This window comes from Procambarus clarkii, chromosome 88 (genome assembly GCF_040958095.1).
Source record: "Procambarus clarkii isolate CNS0578487 chromosome 88, FALCON_Pclarkii_2.0, whole genome shotgun sequence".
Taxonomy (NCBI): domain Eukaryota; kingdom Metazoa; phylum Arthropoda; class Malacostraca; order Decapoda; family Cambaridae; genus Procambarus; species Procambarus clarkii.
In genome coordinates this window covers 21707427-21726061 of record NC_091237.1, presented here as the reverse complement: position 1 = coordinate 21726061, position 18635 = coordinate 21707427, and the positions used below count along the sequence as shown (strand labels likewise).

Genomic DNA, 18635 nt, shown 5'->3' with positions numbered 1-18635 from the left:
TAATAGGAGTGTTCGTAATAATAATAGCGATGTGAATAGTATATTTCTGGGTATTTTGCTCCATCAGGTGAAGTTGTCTGCTTGAGTCAGCTGGTCAAAAGGAAATTATGATAGTATTCAAACAGTACAGAAAGAGGGACAGCCAGGTGACAAACTTTTGGCCATGCTAAGTTTCAGTCTTATAATACTGTATCGGAATTTTTAATTTTCTTAATACTGTAGTCTACACTGGTTTTAATATTAATGGTAAGCTCAGTTTTATTACCACATATAGGCATTCTATATGAAATCTATATTTGCTATATTTCAAGACTACAATTGCAAGCATAATTTTTCTAATGATAAATTAAGAGCTTAAATTTAAAAAGTCAGATATTGCAGGAATGCTTCACAGAAAAAACACTTGAATGACATAAAAAAATCCATAGTACTAGTAGATGCCTAATTTAAGGCTATGATATACAGCATTATGATTAAGATTCTTTAATAACATGTTTAATGTCCGTCGTCCTAAGACTCATAATTCAGAGCTAGCGCAAGTTGCACAATCACAACATACATCACTGTATAAACATTCTGGGACTGTGACTATACACAGTTACAGCCCCGCTCCTGTGCCAGGTAAGTCCTCTACGGGCTCATCATAGTCCGTGTTACTTAGAACTTTTTGTTCCCAGTAGCTGAATCTTAAACAACATGTGACTATAGATCTAGAAATCACTTTGGTGGGTGAACACACAATGAATATTTAAACTACAGTACATGTACGAAATATTCAACCCTTATTCGTAAGTCTACAGAACATATATGGTCTTCCGTATTATTTGTACAATACTTTTTTTTAATATATTTTAAGGAGTATTTTAAAAAATAATCGATTAGTAATTATGAATACTGTAGAATTCCATTATGCATACATAAAACATGGTAATTCAAGTCTATTCTGTGGTTTGCTCAACTGCTTATTACTAGGCAAAATTCTAGTTAAACTTCACTGCTATCACTTCACTATAAAGTGAGCATTACATTACAGTGCGACTATAATGTGAACAAGTATTAAGTATTACAACATTACGGTGCTACTGTAATGTGAGCAAGTATTACAACATTACAGTGCTACTGTAATGTGAGCAAGTATTACAACATTACAGTGTTACTGTAATGTGAACAAGTATTACAACATTACAGTGCTACTGTAATGTGAGCAAGTATTACAACATTACAGTGTTACTGTAATGTGAACAAGTATTACAACATTACAGTGTTACTGTAATGTAAGCAAGTATTACAACATTACAGTGTTACTGTAATGTAAGCAAGTATTACAACATTACAGTGCTACTGTAATGTGAGCAAGTATTACAACATTACAGTGCTACTGTAATGTGAGCAAGTATTACAACATTACAGTGTTACTGTAATGTGAACAAGTATTACAACATTACAGTGTTACTGTAATGTGAACAAGTATTACAACATTACAGTGCTACTGTAATGTGAACAAGTATTACAACATTACAGTGCTACTAGACTACACCTGACCAACCAGTGACTGATTATCAGATGCTCTTGACAAGATGTGCCACTTATGTGCCCTTCTCACGCCATGCTGCTCTTTATCAAGAACAATTACAGTATTAACTGCATCACCTTAACAGCACTTAATTGTAAATAATAAATAATAAATAATTATAGTGAATTTATATTTATAATAATGATAATAAATTGAGATACTGTAAGAAACAGAATTTCAGATGCCAGTCTCCACAATCACATTGTCAAGTTCAGACTGATAACCTTTATAATTTTAATTCTCTATTCTCATACCTTGCACGAGTTCATATGCTTGTGAAACTAGTGTTCTATAGTTGTCAATTATTTTTGCTGGCACTTGCAAGCTGATATAAACATTTATGTGACAAGATAACTATTTATATAACTTATTATGTATAAATATATAACTGATTCTATATATATCAGCCTGCAATTGCTAGCTAAAATAGCTGACCACTATAGAACAGTTTTTTCATTAGCATATGAACTCAGGCAAGGCATTAAACCCCCCAAAAAAGATGAATGACAAACTTATGTATCTTCATTTCGCTATAAATCATCTTGGGAGCGCTTGAGTAATTTATTACTTTTCGTAATTTTTATACCTAAACATCACACGAAGTGCTGCTTGTCTACCAGACAAGTACTGCATTCCTTTTCAAGCAGCTCAGGAGAAATTATATACAAATACTGTATATTTTATGCAGTCTCGTACAGTACTAGGCACAGTATAACCTATTCAGTGAGTACTGTATATCCAAATCCAGTGTGGAAACACTGCCGAAGACTACATCAATATTGCCAGTTACTGCTTTACTGAACTCATAAAAATATAAGGAATCTCAGATACAGTATATACTTTTTCAATTCTACTTTTTGAAAAACTTTCTGCTGATGGCATGACGAGTCATAACATGACTTTTCAGAGAACCCCACTGAGTACAGCGGTATGGACAGTGCCTGCATGCATATGGTTTCTCTCCTGTGTGAATTAATATGTGTCTCTTTAGAGTTTCTTTAGTACTAGAACAATAATGACAATGTGGGCAAGAAAATGGCTTCTCTCCAGTATGAATGCGCATGTGGTTATCAAGATTGAATTTCTTGGCAGAGGAGTATGCACAGTAGATACACTGATGCATCTTGCTAGCGGTGACAGGGGCCACTTCCAGCCTTGTGGTTATTCTCCCGTCACTCCTATAAACGTCACTGTCCAGCCTCACCTGTAAGGGATGCCCATCTTACTAACAGATTTCAATAGTAGTAAGGAATTTTACTTTGTTATAAAAATGCAACTTTAGTGGTTTAATAGCCTAGTTATAAGGAAAAGCTGATAAAATATTAGAACTAGATATGGTTCGATAACATTAGAACGGTATCTCCGATCTTCTATGCAAGCATATCTTGCGATAAAACAATACGTATTATGATTCTTAACATAACAAATCACAGTCTTTTTCCATACTTTCTCTTCACCTTCGTGTTATGCTCCCCTTTCCTCGTCCCTGCACCCCCTTTATTATTTCCTCTTCCCACCCTCTCAACACCACCAAGCCCTGCTGCATGTACAAGTTTATTCATAACATTACCAGATCTCTTATTTCCTGAAAACTAATAACAACAAAATAATGTCTCTGTAAATCTGTAAGTGAACATGAGGGTACTACTCTCTCCCAGTTTTATAAGAAACTTTGCTTCATGATTATAAGGAGATACTTATACTTCAAGTCAACACAAAGCATAATTCTAAAGTCTTTACCTGGAAACCAACATAAAATCCAGTTGTTGCAAGTTTACAAAAAATATACAAAGATGCAGGCTCAGTTACCAACCAGAAACCAATGAGTCATTTGACATTAAATCAATCAGCAATTAGCATAACTGTTTCAGATTCGGACAAACATTTCTGAAGACATCTGTGTATGCAAATATTGTAGTGCCTAAAACTAAAATGGCTGGTTGACATTTTTTCTCTATCTCGAGGATGCTTAACATCAAAATTCCAGATTACCTTAAGCAGGTACAAGCCCTCAGGTCCACCCCCCCCCCAAGCAGGTACCTCGAGCAACCTTCAATATTTCCCAAGGTAGGGGAGGAGTAGGGGTAGGGTGTAGGGGTAGGATAGATGGAGATGTGAATAGTGGAAAAAATTAGGAAGATTATGGGTGGGGAAGATAGGGAGAAAGAGTATGGGTGGCAGAGATGGGGGGGATGAGATGAATAGATGGGGGGTTGATGGGGAGGAGGAGTAGGGGTGGAAGAGTCGAGGGAGGAATACGAGATGGAGGAGGAGTAAGGGTGGTGGCACAGAAGAGGAGAAGTAAGGGCAGGAGAGAAAAGGATGGGTAAGAGTGGATGATTGAAGTAGAAGAAGAGGGGGAAAGAGAAAGCGTTAGGTTAGGTCAATTCAGGCTGGTATTTCCAAAATGAAAAACAGAAATCAGATCTTGGGAAAGAATAAAGAGGTAGCAATAAAAGATACAAACATGTGAAACAATTTATAATAAAAATATCCTGATACTGCATACACAGGAACAACTACATTGTTCAAGTACACATAAAAATATGTAAATAAGTAAATGTTTTTTGTTATGTCTTTTAATTAACAACCTTAACAACTAGACAGGATTAAATTGGTCAAAGGAAAAAAAATCACCGCTTTAAATACTGAACTGTTTTTGTTTTTAGCAAATAAAGATACATTTCAGTACTTTTGTTACTTATATTTATTACAGCTCAAAATATTGATATGATTACAAAATAAGAAATATAAAACATTTTTTTACTATACATTCACAATCTCATCACACATGAACTAGACTAAATAATGAACTGACTTCTTCAGTGAAATAACTTCACTAATCTCAAAGCTGTCTCTGAGTATCACAAGGAGCATAGCATAATTAAAGGTTTACACTGTGAGTGCATAATTATCAAGTGTAGTTGTGAATGCTATGCACATCATATCCCATCTTCTTTATAATCTTTCTCATATGATAATATCAAAGTCTCTCTCGTCACTATCATCTTCATTTGACAATTTAAAATGTTCTGTCTTCCTCAAAATCTTTTTAAGACTTCTCACCTTCCCTATTATCTTTTTCATATGATTTAAAACTTCCTGTCTTCCCTATAGTCTATCTCACTTAACAATTTAAGACTTCATATCATCCCTAGATTCACTCATATGATGACTTAAAACTTCCAATGGGTTTGACATCTACTACCCTCTCATTTAAATTGATTCAATCCCTATACCACTTTGCTCACAAAAAATTACCAATACTTAGGTCAAAGTTAAATTAGACATACGAGAAAGTGAACTTAACCCTTATGCAGCCATTACTATCAAGTGTTGATTCACACGGTAATGTGGTTATCATCACACGAAGATTTAAACAATTATTGTCTGGGTTTTACATGTATGATACTATTTAATTTCGTGAATTTAGAGACAATTCTATAACCAATGTTCCAGCGATGTGTAAATATTTCATTCAAAATGATCTGCTACCAGAAATTTTAGCCAAATATCCCCAGTTTGCTAACTGCAGGTAGTAACTGAGTGATTGTAACCTATCCACCGCTGCCCACTGGATGGGGGGCAGTGTGCAGGACAAACATATAAATTGTGACACTAGCTCTCCACATATGTCAGTTGCTTAATTTAGAACCTGTACTTGAGGTCGATCTCGAACCCATTGTTGATGTGACGACTTATATTAAATTTTATAACTAGCTCATCAAGATTGTAACTTGCTTAGCTAAATGAATTGTGGGGTTCAGTCCCTGAGCCCATTATGTGCCTCTGTAACCCTTTCCACTACCGCCCACAAGATGGGTATGGGGCGCATAATAAATGAACTAAACTAACTAAACATGTATGATGCAAATATGGATATAATAGGTCAGTGGATGAAATGTGGTTTACCTTGACCCAAGGAAAAAACCTACCATTTCATGGTGCAAATGTGGTCATCGTCATGAATGTTACTAGGGGAATGTGGTCATCGTCATGAATGTTACTAGGGGAATGTGGTCATCGTCATGAATGTTACTAGGGGAATGCGGTCATCGTCATGAATGTTACTAGGGAAATGCGGTCATCGTCATGAATGTTACTAGGGGAATGTGGTCATCGTCATGAATGTTACTAGGGGAATGCGGTCATCGTCATGAATGTTACTAGGGGAATGCGGTCATCGTCATGAATGTTACTAGGGGAATGTGGTCATCGTCATGAATGTTATTAGGGGAATGCAGTCATCGTCATGAATGTTACTAGGGGAATGTGGTCATCGTCATGAATGTTACTAGGGGAATGTGGTCATCGTCATGAATGTTACTAGGGGAATGTGGTCGTCATGAATGTTACTAGGGGAATGCAGTCATCGTCATGAATGTTACTAGGGGAATGTGGTCATCGTCATGAATGTTACTAGGGGAATGCAGTCATCGTCATGAATGTTACTAGGGGAATGTGGTCATCGTCATGAATGTTACTAGGGGAATGTGGTCATCGTCATGAATGTTACTAGAGGAATGCGGTCATCATCATATGATTTAAATAACTATTGTCTGGGTTTTAAATGTATGATGCAAATATGAAAAGCTCTCAGTGAATGTAAATGAAGAAAAACAAGTGATAAAACAATCAATAAAACATCGGAGAATAAATCAGGAGGCATGAGCAAAGTCGAGCACCAGGTGTTGACAAGTGCCTTGAGACAAAACATAAATTGACACATGATGACCGCATTGCACTAGAAGATCAACAGCGGTGGATGCCAACACTGTCGGTAGTGTCAAAGCATCATATAACAAGGAGTACCAGAAAGACGAGACATCATGAGCATAGCTCTTATCCTGCAACACACTTAGGTAATTACATGACCACTGCATTTTAAGGGTTAATGATGCAATCAAAAAATTTCTATATCAGTAATATTATACAAAATATTATGCTGAATTGTAAAACCCCATTTTATTTACTTAAATCTAACACCATTAACACAATACAGGAATATAGTTGACAAGAAGGAATTTAAGAAACCTGCAACTTAACGAGCAAGTGGCCATAGATTCTAGTTAAGGAAACAAAGGTGCCAAGAAATATATGTAAAAGTTATCTTTCATGGACAGGGTTTTAGATGGTTGAAACAATTTAAGTGAGAAGGTAATTTATGCCGAAACTGTCAGTAGATTCAAAGCTTGGTATGACAGTGCTTCATAGGGAATACAGGGTACCACAAGTGTAACTCTCTCATCCTGTAACTATACTCAGGTAATTACACACTTAGATTGTCACATTTTGAAACTCTCAGTTGCTATTGTATGAATACCCAAATTAAGGAAGTCAAGGAAAACAAAAATGGAAAACCATATCAATGAAAGTATGAAGAGATGACTAAAAATGCAAATGGAAATCCATAAATAAAAATTAAGATACAACTGAAGTAGATTGTGTTAAAAGATTTTGCAATGCCAATGTTGTGGCTGCAAACATGCATTACCACAACACCTGGATTATTAGTGCTGATAGAGATAATATACTTCCATTAATAAAAGTGATGCAATAAAACCAGGTCCGGTACAGATTAAATTCCCAATAAAATCTTCTCGCCTAAAGTATGACTAAAAGTGTCTTCCAATTCCCCAGTAAAAACACGCAGCAACTTCAAGTAACATAAAAGCTACACTTGTGGGAGCAAATATTTATAAATAATGATAAAAGCATTAGTGTAACTAAGCCTAATCTTCACAATTCAGTTCTAATAATAAAGGGCCATTAATGCACTTTGTAGCCTGACATAATACATGATGTGAAAGTCAAATAAAGAATAAAATCACAATATAGTGTACCTGAGTAGTAGACCCCAACTACCAAGTATGGTGCAGTACTCATTTGATATGATTTATATGACTCCCAGAACTTGAGATCTCCATCTCAATATTACTTAAAAGTATATTCTGCTAAATATAGCTCAAAGTGTCACAAACACTCTACACTCCAGCTTCGTACTTCTATGTACAGTATATGCAACAGATTTTATCTAAACATTTAAAAATGCCAACATAATTTGCGATATTGTGATTAATTTTTATATAACTACATCATGTATCATGAGGTATAAGCCATAAAATTACATATATAAATTAGAATTATGTCCTAATTAAAACTATCAACTACCTATTTCCAGAACTCTCATATCTTTATCTGATCTACCAGATTTTTCCTCTTGCATTCGATGGCCCTTCTCAATGCCTACACCATTAATAAGAACTCTACTTTTGTACAACTTATTTACAAATATATGTCAACATTATTTTGGTAGCACTTGTCCAATTATTTGGACAAGTGCAACCAAGACAATGATAGTTTAAATTATGTAAAACCCATATCTTGAGGTTATCTTGAGATGATTTCGGGGCTTGTTTTAGTGTCCCCGCGACCCGGTCTTCGACCAGGCCTCCACCCCCAGGAAGCAGCCCGTGACAGCTGACTAACACCCAGGTACCTATTTACTGCTAGGTAAGAGGGGCATAGGGTGAAAGAAACTATGCCCATTGTTTCTCACCGGCGCCCGGGATCGAACCCGGGACCACAGGATCATAAGTCCAGCGTGCTGTCCGCTTGGCCGACCGGCTCCCTCCCATACATTGATTGTTTAACTATTATACGACAATAACCCCATTACCTAATGAATCAACATATGACGATAACCGCTGTCTATGGCTTAACAACCGCCTTCAAATATATACACACCATCTCAAACTGAAAACAAAATCATTGAAGAACACAACTTTCACTCATTGTGAACAAAATTACAATATTTGCACTTCAATTGCAAATTTAAATTACTATACAGTGTCCCTGAATTACCTATCTATTTCTATGAAATTGGAAATAAAAAAGTAAAAAAAAAAAACATGTTTATTGATGTGTAATGTGTTATAAACGAATTTTTTTTAATTATCACTTTTTCATAACGCTAACCCTAATAATGAATACACAAGAATGCACCTTTGCTGTAACATTTCATATCAAAGGACTGTGATGTAATGAAATCAAAGATTTACAGGGAAATTTCACAGTATCAGTCGTACAAAGTGATTCATGAAATTGTGAACAAATTTAAAAGAACTGGATCAGTACAACTGTGTTTCACAACGCTAAAGTTAGTTGAAATATGCAGAGATTAAGATAGAGCACATTCAGAAAGTTCTCAAAGATTCGACTTATGATTTAAAAATCTGTTTTTGTATCAAAACTAGGTAATAGCATGAAATTATGTTTGTTTTTAATGCATTAGTTCTATTAAGTAGAAAGATAGCTAATTCAAGGACACCCTGTACGATATAGGAATAAATTTTTCCTTAACAAAGGCATCGGCCTGGTTGAGGACCGGGCCGCGGGGATATTGAGCCCCAAAATCGTCACAAGGTAAGGTAATAAGTAAAATCCTAACCATCACTCATTCTGCTCTGTACAGTTTTAGACTCAGCTACAGTACTTGGAACAAAAAATTCCAAGTAGCACGGGCTATGGTGATCCCGTAGTTGTTCATACATAAATATAATCCATGCATTTAAAATGTTATACAGTTTTATACAGTATTGTTTGAGTCCGAATTAATTTAATCTAAATGTCAATTCATAATACTGTATGCATGAAAAGTATAAACCTTGAGCATTAAATATAAAATACAGTAATGATAACTGAACCTAAAATGAAAATATGAATATGTAATTCAATTTATATAAATACTTGTGAGATGTATACAGTTATAAAATGAATGCAAACTCCTTACCCGCCAAACACACGACAAAACTACAACGTTCAAACAAGGTTTAACACCTTCTAACAATTGCAACAACGTTCTAATACGTCATAAAAATGTTATAACAAGATGTAACAACTTTATTACAAGTTGTAACACGGGAATCATAGGGACCGTTATGCTGTGTGTTTGCAGGGTAGTAAACTAAATTAAAAACCAATTATCATTTATATTTAATTTAGTATTAAATTAGTATTCAATATTTGGAGAGAAATATATCATTCCTGTTGTTGGGGACAGGATGCCTGTATGTACTTCAGCTACCCAAGGTCCTCCTCGGCCAACTACTTGCCATCTGTTGAATGTAACCCTCAACAACTGCCGAACTCCTGGAAACCCCATTTACTAATACATGAACAGATGCATCAGGTGAAGGAAATGTACTCAACTGTTTCTATCCTGCCCAGAGATTGAACTCGGATCCCTCAGTTGTTAGCCAAGGACATAGATCACCGTGTTACAGGGCCCCAGGTAAATATATATAATGCTTATATGAACCGCAGCAAAATGCATTTCAAAGTACTGCACTGCTGAGGGATATTGCCCAGCTCCAGAGCTGGGAACGATATTGGCGCCAGGGTCAGGCACGGTATTAGCGCCAGAGCCAGACGTGATATTGGCACCAGGGTCAGGTATAGAGAAACAAACAAAACAAGTACCCAAAACCTGCTGATTTTATAAATGAGGTATTGGATACATGGGATATTGGCAAGAACAAATGGAAAATGTAAACATGATCATCCCAGAAAGTGCAGCAACCTTCTCAGTACAGGTAAATGTACCAAAAGCTGTGATCTTTTCACCCAGAACTGTGCAAGAACTCTTTAAATAAAAATGAATGTTTCAACACAGAATGTCCAGCTTTTCATATACAGTAATGGGTACCAAGTAAATAAAACCGACAGACCGCCTCGACGAAAGCAGCTACAACACTATTTACCAGGATGATTTTTTTGCAAGAGGCGGAGAAGAATGGCTAAAAATGTCCAAGACTCTACCACCAACTCGGTCAAATGCTAGAGAGGACACAAACACAGTACCAGGACCTCAGATACTAACACCAAGTAAAGCATCCAGCACTCACACAACACAATGACATCAGTTTTATTTGCCAACATCCTGGGTATAAAACCACGCAAATCTGCACTGAGCTGCTAAACACCACAAACAATATGGTGGAAGTGCTCATTCTGCTTGTGTCAAAAACCTTCATTTGGTCTGACATGAAAAGCTTTCATTCGACCTGGCATGGAATGCCTTCATTAGGTTGGCATGAAATACCTTCATTCAGCTTGGCATGAAAAGCCTTCATTCAATTTGACATGATTAGCTTTCAATTCAGCTTGCTTGATAAAGCCTTCAGTTTGGCATGGTAAGACTTCACATAAAATGGAAGGAACCTTTAAATTATCACGAAGACAAAATTGCATTTTATTGAAAGTAGCCCTGAAAGTGACCTTGATATCTAGGTATGGTAATGAAGTGTTGCCACTTGGGGAAAATCTTGCATGTTGTTAAATCTAAGAGGTGCAAGGATTAAAGATTCTACTTTCAGAGGAAAAATGCTAAATAGTATCTTGGAGAATTCACTCTAAATGGAAACAATCTCCAAACAAATAATATATGAGCATTTTTGGCAATTGTATGACTAAATCTGCACACAAATTTAAGCTATAATTCAAGGCAAAAAGTATGTAGATAAACTGAAGTACTCGGCAAGATGTTGCACAACACTGATGTCTCACTAATAATTATACTACGTGGACTTGGCCAGGTACGGCTGCCCATTATAACAAAAAACTTAAAACACTATTACATGTTTATGTTTTATTTTTCATAGATACTTCAAAGTGATGTTTGTTTATGTGTGTCCTTAAGTTACCCTTCTGAGTTGACCGATAAGGACAGTGAGCACAAGCAAAAGGCTTCTCCCCAGTATGAGTTCTCATGTGATTCAAGAGATTAGTTGAAGTAATGGTGAAATAGCTGCAGTAGATGCACTCAAATTTCTTGACATGGCTATTCCAGTTCCTGAAGTGAATGCATTTCTTGGCGTCACCTTTACTACTCTTGTTGTCACCATTACTACTCTTGTTGTAACTACCGAAAGCACCCGGCCTTCTCCCGCGTGCCTTCCTCCTGATGCTGGCCCACACTCCCTGTTGGAGGATGCCCAGCTCTCAAAAAACTAATTCAAGCCAATTTATAATAAAGAAAGAAAATATAACAAATTTCCATAGTGTTGGTCAATAGAATTTGGAGTCCCTAACACAAAAGATTGTTAGTAGTTTTAATAAGACTTCCTTGATAATTATAACTGTATAAACTAAGAAGACCAATGTTAAAGAGTGGAGAATAAGATCAAACAAAAACCTAACCAGAACAACAAATCTATGCCAAAGAAAAAACAGTAGAACAAGAGCTGTCCCATTATTAGTTAACACTCAAGTACATATATAAGCTTTTGATAATAAATCTAAACTACGACACTGCAACTAACAAAAGAGAAATGACAAGTACTGATAACAGGAGCAGAACACAAGTCTACAATGAAGATAATCATTATCAGGGCACAATTAATCAGGAGATATATAAAGATACAAAATCTAAGAACTCTCAGTTTCTCAGCACTATGAAAAATACAACAGCAACATTTACTATAAGAATAATGTCACATTTACTTAAAAAATAATGCTCATAGGATTAACAAGTAAAATAGACTAGATATAAAAGCACTATGGAAAAATACTGAAGGTGCTGGCTTCTACATAGCCAAGACAAAAAAAGCAGTGCTATCTACAATATTGTCAATATACAAAAATAAGTATCACGAAACACTGGTCATTTGCATGCGGAAAATCCACAGAGAAGTGGGAAAGGAAGATGAACGTTTCGGCCGATAAAAGACGTTGTCAACACCAAACAGTCAGGTGTTGACAACGGCTTTCATCGGCCGAAACGTTCATCTTCCTTTCCCATTTCTCTGTGGATTTCCTGCACATTATATATATATTTATTTTATTTATTTATATTTTTAATCAATAATATATGAGGTACAACCTCTGGTTAGGTTTCTAGGGTCCCTCAGCCACGAAGAATAGGACATGTAGTACCCAAGGAACACTGTAAGGCTGCCCATCTGCTTACATATTGTCTTCTACCACCCCAATATGTGTGCATGTCAAGTCTAATAGCCAGAACCACACTTCTTGGGCTAGTATGCAAGCTCCCATTTGTCTAACAGGCCAAATAATTTTCATTATTTTCAAATGTTTCTTTCTGGGTTTTTTCTAACAATAAATATTTATTATATTACGAGCACGAATTACTGACTTGGTTATACTGTATTAGGTTAGGTTAGGTTAGGTAGGTTGGGTTAGGTTTGATAAAATTTCTGTTAGTTTTAACTCAACAAAATTTTTAATCCAATATAATACAATGAAAAGCATTTCTCATTCCACAAGAAAAAAGTTAGAAAAATATGTAATTTTAGGAAAACTTTGCTTGTTAAGCAACTTGTATGTATGTACTGGTAACTAAGTCAGTAGAAGAATGGGAGTGAAGGGAGACAAAACAGTCAAGTGGACAACAGGATAAATGGACTAACATGTAAACACATTTTAATGAAAGAGTTATGCTTCCATGATGTGGCGATTGAAAAAATACCAAAAATAAGCCAAAAATAAAACATATCTTACAGAACTTTAATCCCACTTGGACTAAAGTTGTATAGATATTCCACACACGGTTATGTATATAAGTTTAAACACATCCCAGTAAATTAAAGGTTATGTATACAATCATTGCCGGAAAAAATATAAAAATCACTAATTCAAATCTTCCTCCAAAATGGTTGCTCATGCACCAGGAGCTTGTGGCTGCCACTGTCATATGGCAACTAAGATTACTCCTGTAAGTGTAGTTACAAGATGAGAGAGATACTAGTCGAGTTCTGTCTTTACGGTACCTTTTTTTTTTTTCCAGCAATGCTTATTAATTTCAAACATCACTGCCCCCACCCCTCCCTCTCAATGAAATTTAATATGGTTCTAAAATCTGCCTATATGGCCTAATAACAATAGGGCAATAGGGATATTCTATGCACTGCCTTACAAATTCTTTGAGGTCAAAACTGATATGCAAATGTATTCTCCAGACATTGGATAGACTAAAGTGCAAATTATAAGGGGATAGGGGGATACCTACCTAATGTGATAGTGTACTTAGTTTCTCGATGAATAATGGTGATTCCAGGAAAATAATTTCCAAATACAGTAGTACGTATAAAATATAGAATACAGCGATACCTTCATTTACGATTATAATCCGTTCTAAGAGACGGATCGTACACAAAAAAAGTCTTCAACCAAAACGAATTTCCCATAAGAAATAATGTAAATTAAATTAATTTGCTCCATACCCTAAAATATTAACTTAAAAATACATTTTATACAGAATGCTACTCATATTTTTGTTGCTATACTGTACAGGTACCATACCTTTATTGAGGACTTGTTGGTTATGGAAGATGGTGAGAAAATATGTTAGTGTTTGGGAGGGGAGTTTCCTTACATTATAATATCAAGCACTGATGACATGTCTGGGGTACTCTCTCTCCTACGTTTTGCAGGCATACCACTAGGACCTGGTTGTGGCTCACTGCTTGCTTGTCTCACTAAGAACCAGTCTATAGACACTTGTTTTTCCCTACATCTTAATACTTGTCTGTAGTGAGACATCACATCTCTTTGTTTTTCCTCTATCGTCATCCTCACAACTATTTTCTTAGGTTGAACTTTACCACTGACTTTCTTGGGACCCATGGCATGATATATAATAAGAACTTTTATGTTTAGAAACCAAAAACGCAGAAAAACAATGAAATTCTTTGGTGGGTGCTTACCACAACAAGCCACTGTTCCTGAGCACCGATATATATACCCTGGCATTCAACAAAAGAGGCAGTGAGATTTGAAAACTGGCATTGCCAGTGGTGGAAATTCTTGGAGGGAAAGCAAGCACCACCATCCAGCCTATGGTTCAGGGGCTGTGACTAAGGTTATGTTGTATCTCATGTTACAAAACCTTGAGTATTACAAAATCACTTCCCAAGGTAATTGTAGCTTAGGATATAAATTGTGTTCAATAACTCTCTGTTAAATTAAAATAATAAAGTATCAGTGGATTCCCTTCTGTCATCAAATAGGCAGTCACCAAGCCCTCACCCCATCTGCTAACCTTCCTAGGCTTAATACACACTATCTGAAGTCTAATATAGTACATGTGTGTGCTAACCCCTAGGAATATTTAAGTTTGATTTTTAGCTTCATTTTTCTTGGACTCTTATAAAGAGAATAAGTATTACCAAATTCTATCTAATTTCTTAGTACAGTACATTAACATTTGTACTATGGTGCACATAATTACAAACACTAATATTACTAATATTGCTAATATTACTACTGATTCTCCAGCATATCAATAATGCATCACATACGCTAAACTAATTATCAAATCGTTTTAAATTAACACATTGACTGTGCCTCCCGGCACATGATGGGGTAGCTAAAACCCGTTCAGATTGTGCATCCCATCATATGTAGTAGTAGGATACAATGTAAGATTTTGAAACTCCCATGGCTACACGGGGCTCACGTCAGCTTTCTCAGGCCTCCACGAACAGGAGCCATTTGAAAAAAATCAGGGAGACTGTTCCTGGGTGTGAGGGCATCATTACTGAGTGAGCAAACCAGGTTGGCACATGCAGCATGAGCTAGCAACAGTTTTATTTATATCTTTTATTTTATTTTATTTTATTTATACAGTATATACAAGTTCTTACATTCTTGTAAAGCCACAAGAACACATAGCGTTTCAAGCAGGTCCTTAAGCCTAATTTTTACCCGGAATACAACCGCCAAATCGTTTAACAACCAGGTACCCATTCACTGCTGGATGAACAGAGGCTACAGTTAAGGATAGGCGCCCAGTCATTTCTCCCCAGCCAGGATACGAACCCAGGTCAAAGCGCTTGCGAAGCGCTGGGCGAATACTTTACCACTGCACCACAGGTCTGCACAGTTATTCAGCTTGTATCCACTGCATCACTTGAAAATGACAAAATATATAGGTAACTGCTATTATTTTGAAATGAAAGTATCATAAAACATCATGCTGTAATAAAAACTATGTACAGTGTTCAGATATCAGTGAACACAACGGTGTTGATGATATTCACAGCATGGTGCAGTACAACCATAACTCACTGCCATTGTTTGGTGTAGCCTTGCATCATGGATAACCTCATTCCCCTTCAGAAAATAACTTAGTGGGAAAATATTCCTATTCTGGACTTACTGACCAAGATGCTAATAATAACAACAACAATGTGCCTAGAGTAGTGATAGGCATGTTACAGTGGAGGCATTATGGCGAGTCAGGTGGTGTTGTGTCAGCTGACTAGCGTGTTGATGCTATGCTGTGTGTGCGAGCCCATCAGAGAAGCTTAGAGGTATGTTTTGGTGCACAAAAATTTAAAAAGTTATATAAATAAAAATATACATGCAGTGTAATAACAGAAAAGCACCATTTTCTTGTTCAGTGAATAAAATAATTGTCACTAATATAAAACCTAATATGAGTATGTATAAGCAATGTTCCACACATTTTATTTTATAAATTTATCAATTTACACACTATTGTTATTAGAATGATGATAATAATTACAACATTTTACCAAAAATTAGCGGTGAGCAGAGTACAGGTATAACATGATGAATTTTGTGTCTTATGCCGGTAGTATGTGTGCCACTATGCTGTCCTTGGCTTTCATTACCACATCCATCAGAATGGCTTAATGTTTGTCAACTGTGCATAAAAATGTACACACAGAACTATATTTATATATAAAGTGTGCACACAATATAATAACACCAAATATAGAATGTTGTATTGTTCTAACCAAATAATATAAATGCATCTTAGTGACATGAATATATTTGAGCATTGCAATGTTTCACACATTTTATTATATCAGTTTCTCGAAAGACATACTATTCAATAATATTACTACAAAAAACGGAGAAATACTAATCAGAAACATTAAAATAAATATGTAAATAAAGATAAAATATATTTGCAGCAACTCCTGCCTGACGGCTGGCTTGTGGTGACCACCCCAGGGGGTACCGCTCGATAGGCGCACACGAATCATGACGTCTTCGCAAGACTTTCAGGCTTCACCGTGGCCATAGTAAGATGCATACAATTTTGTCTACCCCCCTCTTCCCCCAGATCAAAGAATGCATTTTAACAATATTACTTTTTGTTCATGTGCACTTGGGTGTTGCATAATATAATGAGTGGTGCAGTCCAGTGGTTAACAAGTAATGATAAAACCCACTTACAGTACTGTAATTATGAAGAGAGAGATGAATGTTAAAATCACTTCTGTCTATGGTTTTCCTTCATGAGCCACTTAAAGATAAAATACTGTAGTAATTACCCAAAGGAAATCTAATTCATGAGTAGTATACTTATACTTCATGGAGGTGGTGGCAGCTAAAGTCCTCAGGTTTTAATAAGGTCATTCAATTCTTGGTGTACCATCTCTAAGCAGTGTTTCATCAACTCCAGTGGTGGCAGTGGCGAGTGCTAGATGTACATAAAGAGTTCCGTGATAGAGCACTGGAGTTCTCTTATAAATGGTAGCAGCGGTGTTCTAGGCACAGCATTATACTCATATTAATGAGCAACTTCCACTGTTCATGTAACTCCTATACATTTATACTATATAACTCTTACATCTTAGGTCAAACTGCATTCCAATTCAGATATTTTATAATACCGTACTACAAAGTCTCTATAGATTTTCACAGAAGCTTCCTATCTAGCTTTTAAAGTTTGAATTTACCTTAAGATATTTCAAATGTAAACACCAAGGTTTCTACAACAACCTAATGAATGTTCAGTCTATTATCTATACAAATTAACTACATACAGCTCTAAGTAAGCTTTCATCTCACCCAAGTTAACATCCAACTCCAAGTAAACTTTCACCTCACCCAAGTTAACATCCAGCTCCAAGTAAGCTTTCACCTCACCCAAGTTACCAGCTCCAAGTAAACTATCATGTCACCCAAGTTAATATCCAGTTCCAAGTAAACTTTCATGTCACCCAAGTGAACCTTCAACCTACATATTGTTTGCTGTGCTGGTGCAGATAATTCACACAAGTTCTATTGCTTTCGCCATACCAAATACAAATTTGCTGTCTGATGCATAAATACAGTACTCAAACTGTGGTCATCCTTGTGATACTTCCACAATGAAAATAAGCAACTTCCAAAAATATCATCCCCCTAGAGCCCAATTTTGACCAAACACAATTTATGTTGCAAAATTCTGAGACAATAACTGCTTCCACATTTATCTAAACCATGTACAGTACTCTCATAGCTTCATTAAACCAATCTCTTTAAACTGTTCTTAATTAAGTATTTCCAAATTCTTGTACACACCAAAACAATTGGTTTAAACCTTAAGAATGAAGAGAAGTTTGATGTTTACAAGACCGTACTGTATATTTATTTTTAGTTTTTCTGAAACATACAGTACTATAGGAGGATATGTTGTATTAGTTCTGCTTAAGTGTATTGTAGTACAGTACAACCTCGATTCGGTGCACCATATCGGTCAATGTGCATATACATTGTATATGTATATACAATATATATATATATGTATACAGTATATAGTCTCTCCTCGTAACTCTTGTTTTTCAGTTCCGGAAGCCATTTTGTAGCATGCCGTTACATCTTTTCTGGTTTATTTATGTGCTTCTTGAGATTTGGCCACCATACAACAGCTGCATATTCCAAATAGGGTCTCACAAAAGTCATGAACACTTTCTTTAGTATTTCACCATCCATATAATTAAAAGCATCTTATATATTAACATGATAATATACATCATATTATTCATGTTATATATTCATATGCATGAATATATAACTGCATATATATATATATATATAGTTAGTTATATATTCATGCATATGAATATACAGTATATTCAAGTGTGTAACGGCATGCTACAAAATGGCTTCTGGAACTGAAGAACAAGAGTTACAAGAAAAGACTGAAGGCATTAAACATGCCAAAACTAGAAGATAGAAGAGAGGTGATATGATCACCACATACAAAATACCAACAGGAATAGACCAAACTGACAAAGAGGAA

General features: G+C 35.8%; 1 protein-coding gene across 23 annotated transcripts in view; it reads right to left on the bottom strand.

Moving 5' to 3' along the window:
* LOC123745760 (protein tramtrack, beta isoform) overlaps window positions 1-18635 on the bottom strand; it is a 149460-nt gene that overhangs the window by 76345 nt on the left and 54480 nt on the right. Inside the window, exon 6 of one of the 23 annotated variants that reach the window (XM_045726621.2) lies at window positions 468-2777. The exons of 21 other annotated variants lie outside the window; for them this stretch is intronic. In XM_045726621.2, the coding sequence (XP_045582577.1) occupies window positions 2424-2777 (354 nt within the window). In that variant the 3' untranslated portion in view covers window positions 468-2423. Of the gene's footprint in view, window positions 1-467; window positions 2778-4039; window positions 11555-18635 lie in introns of those variants that run through there. One more of the 23 variants, XM_045726624.2, reaches the window with a different exon arrangement.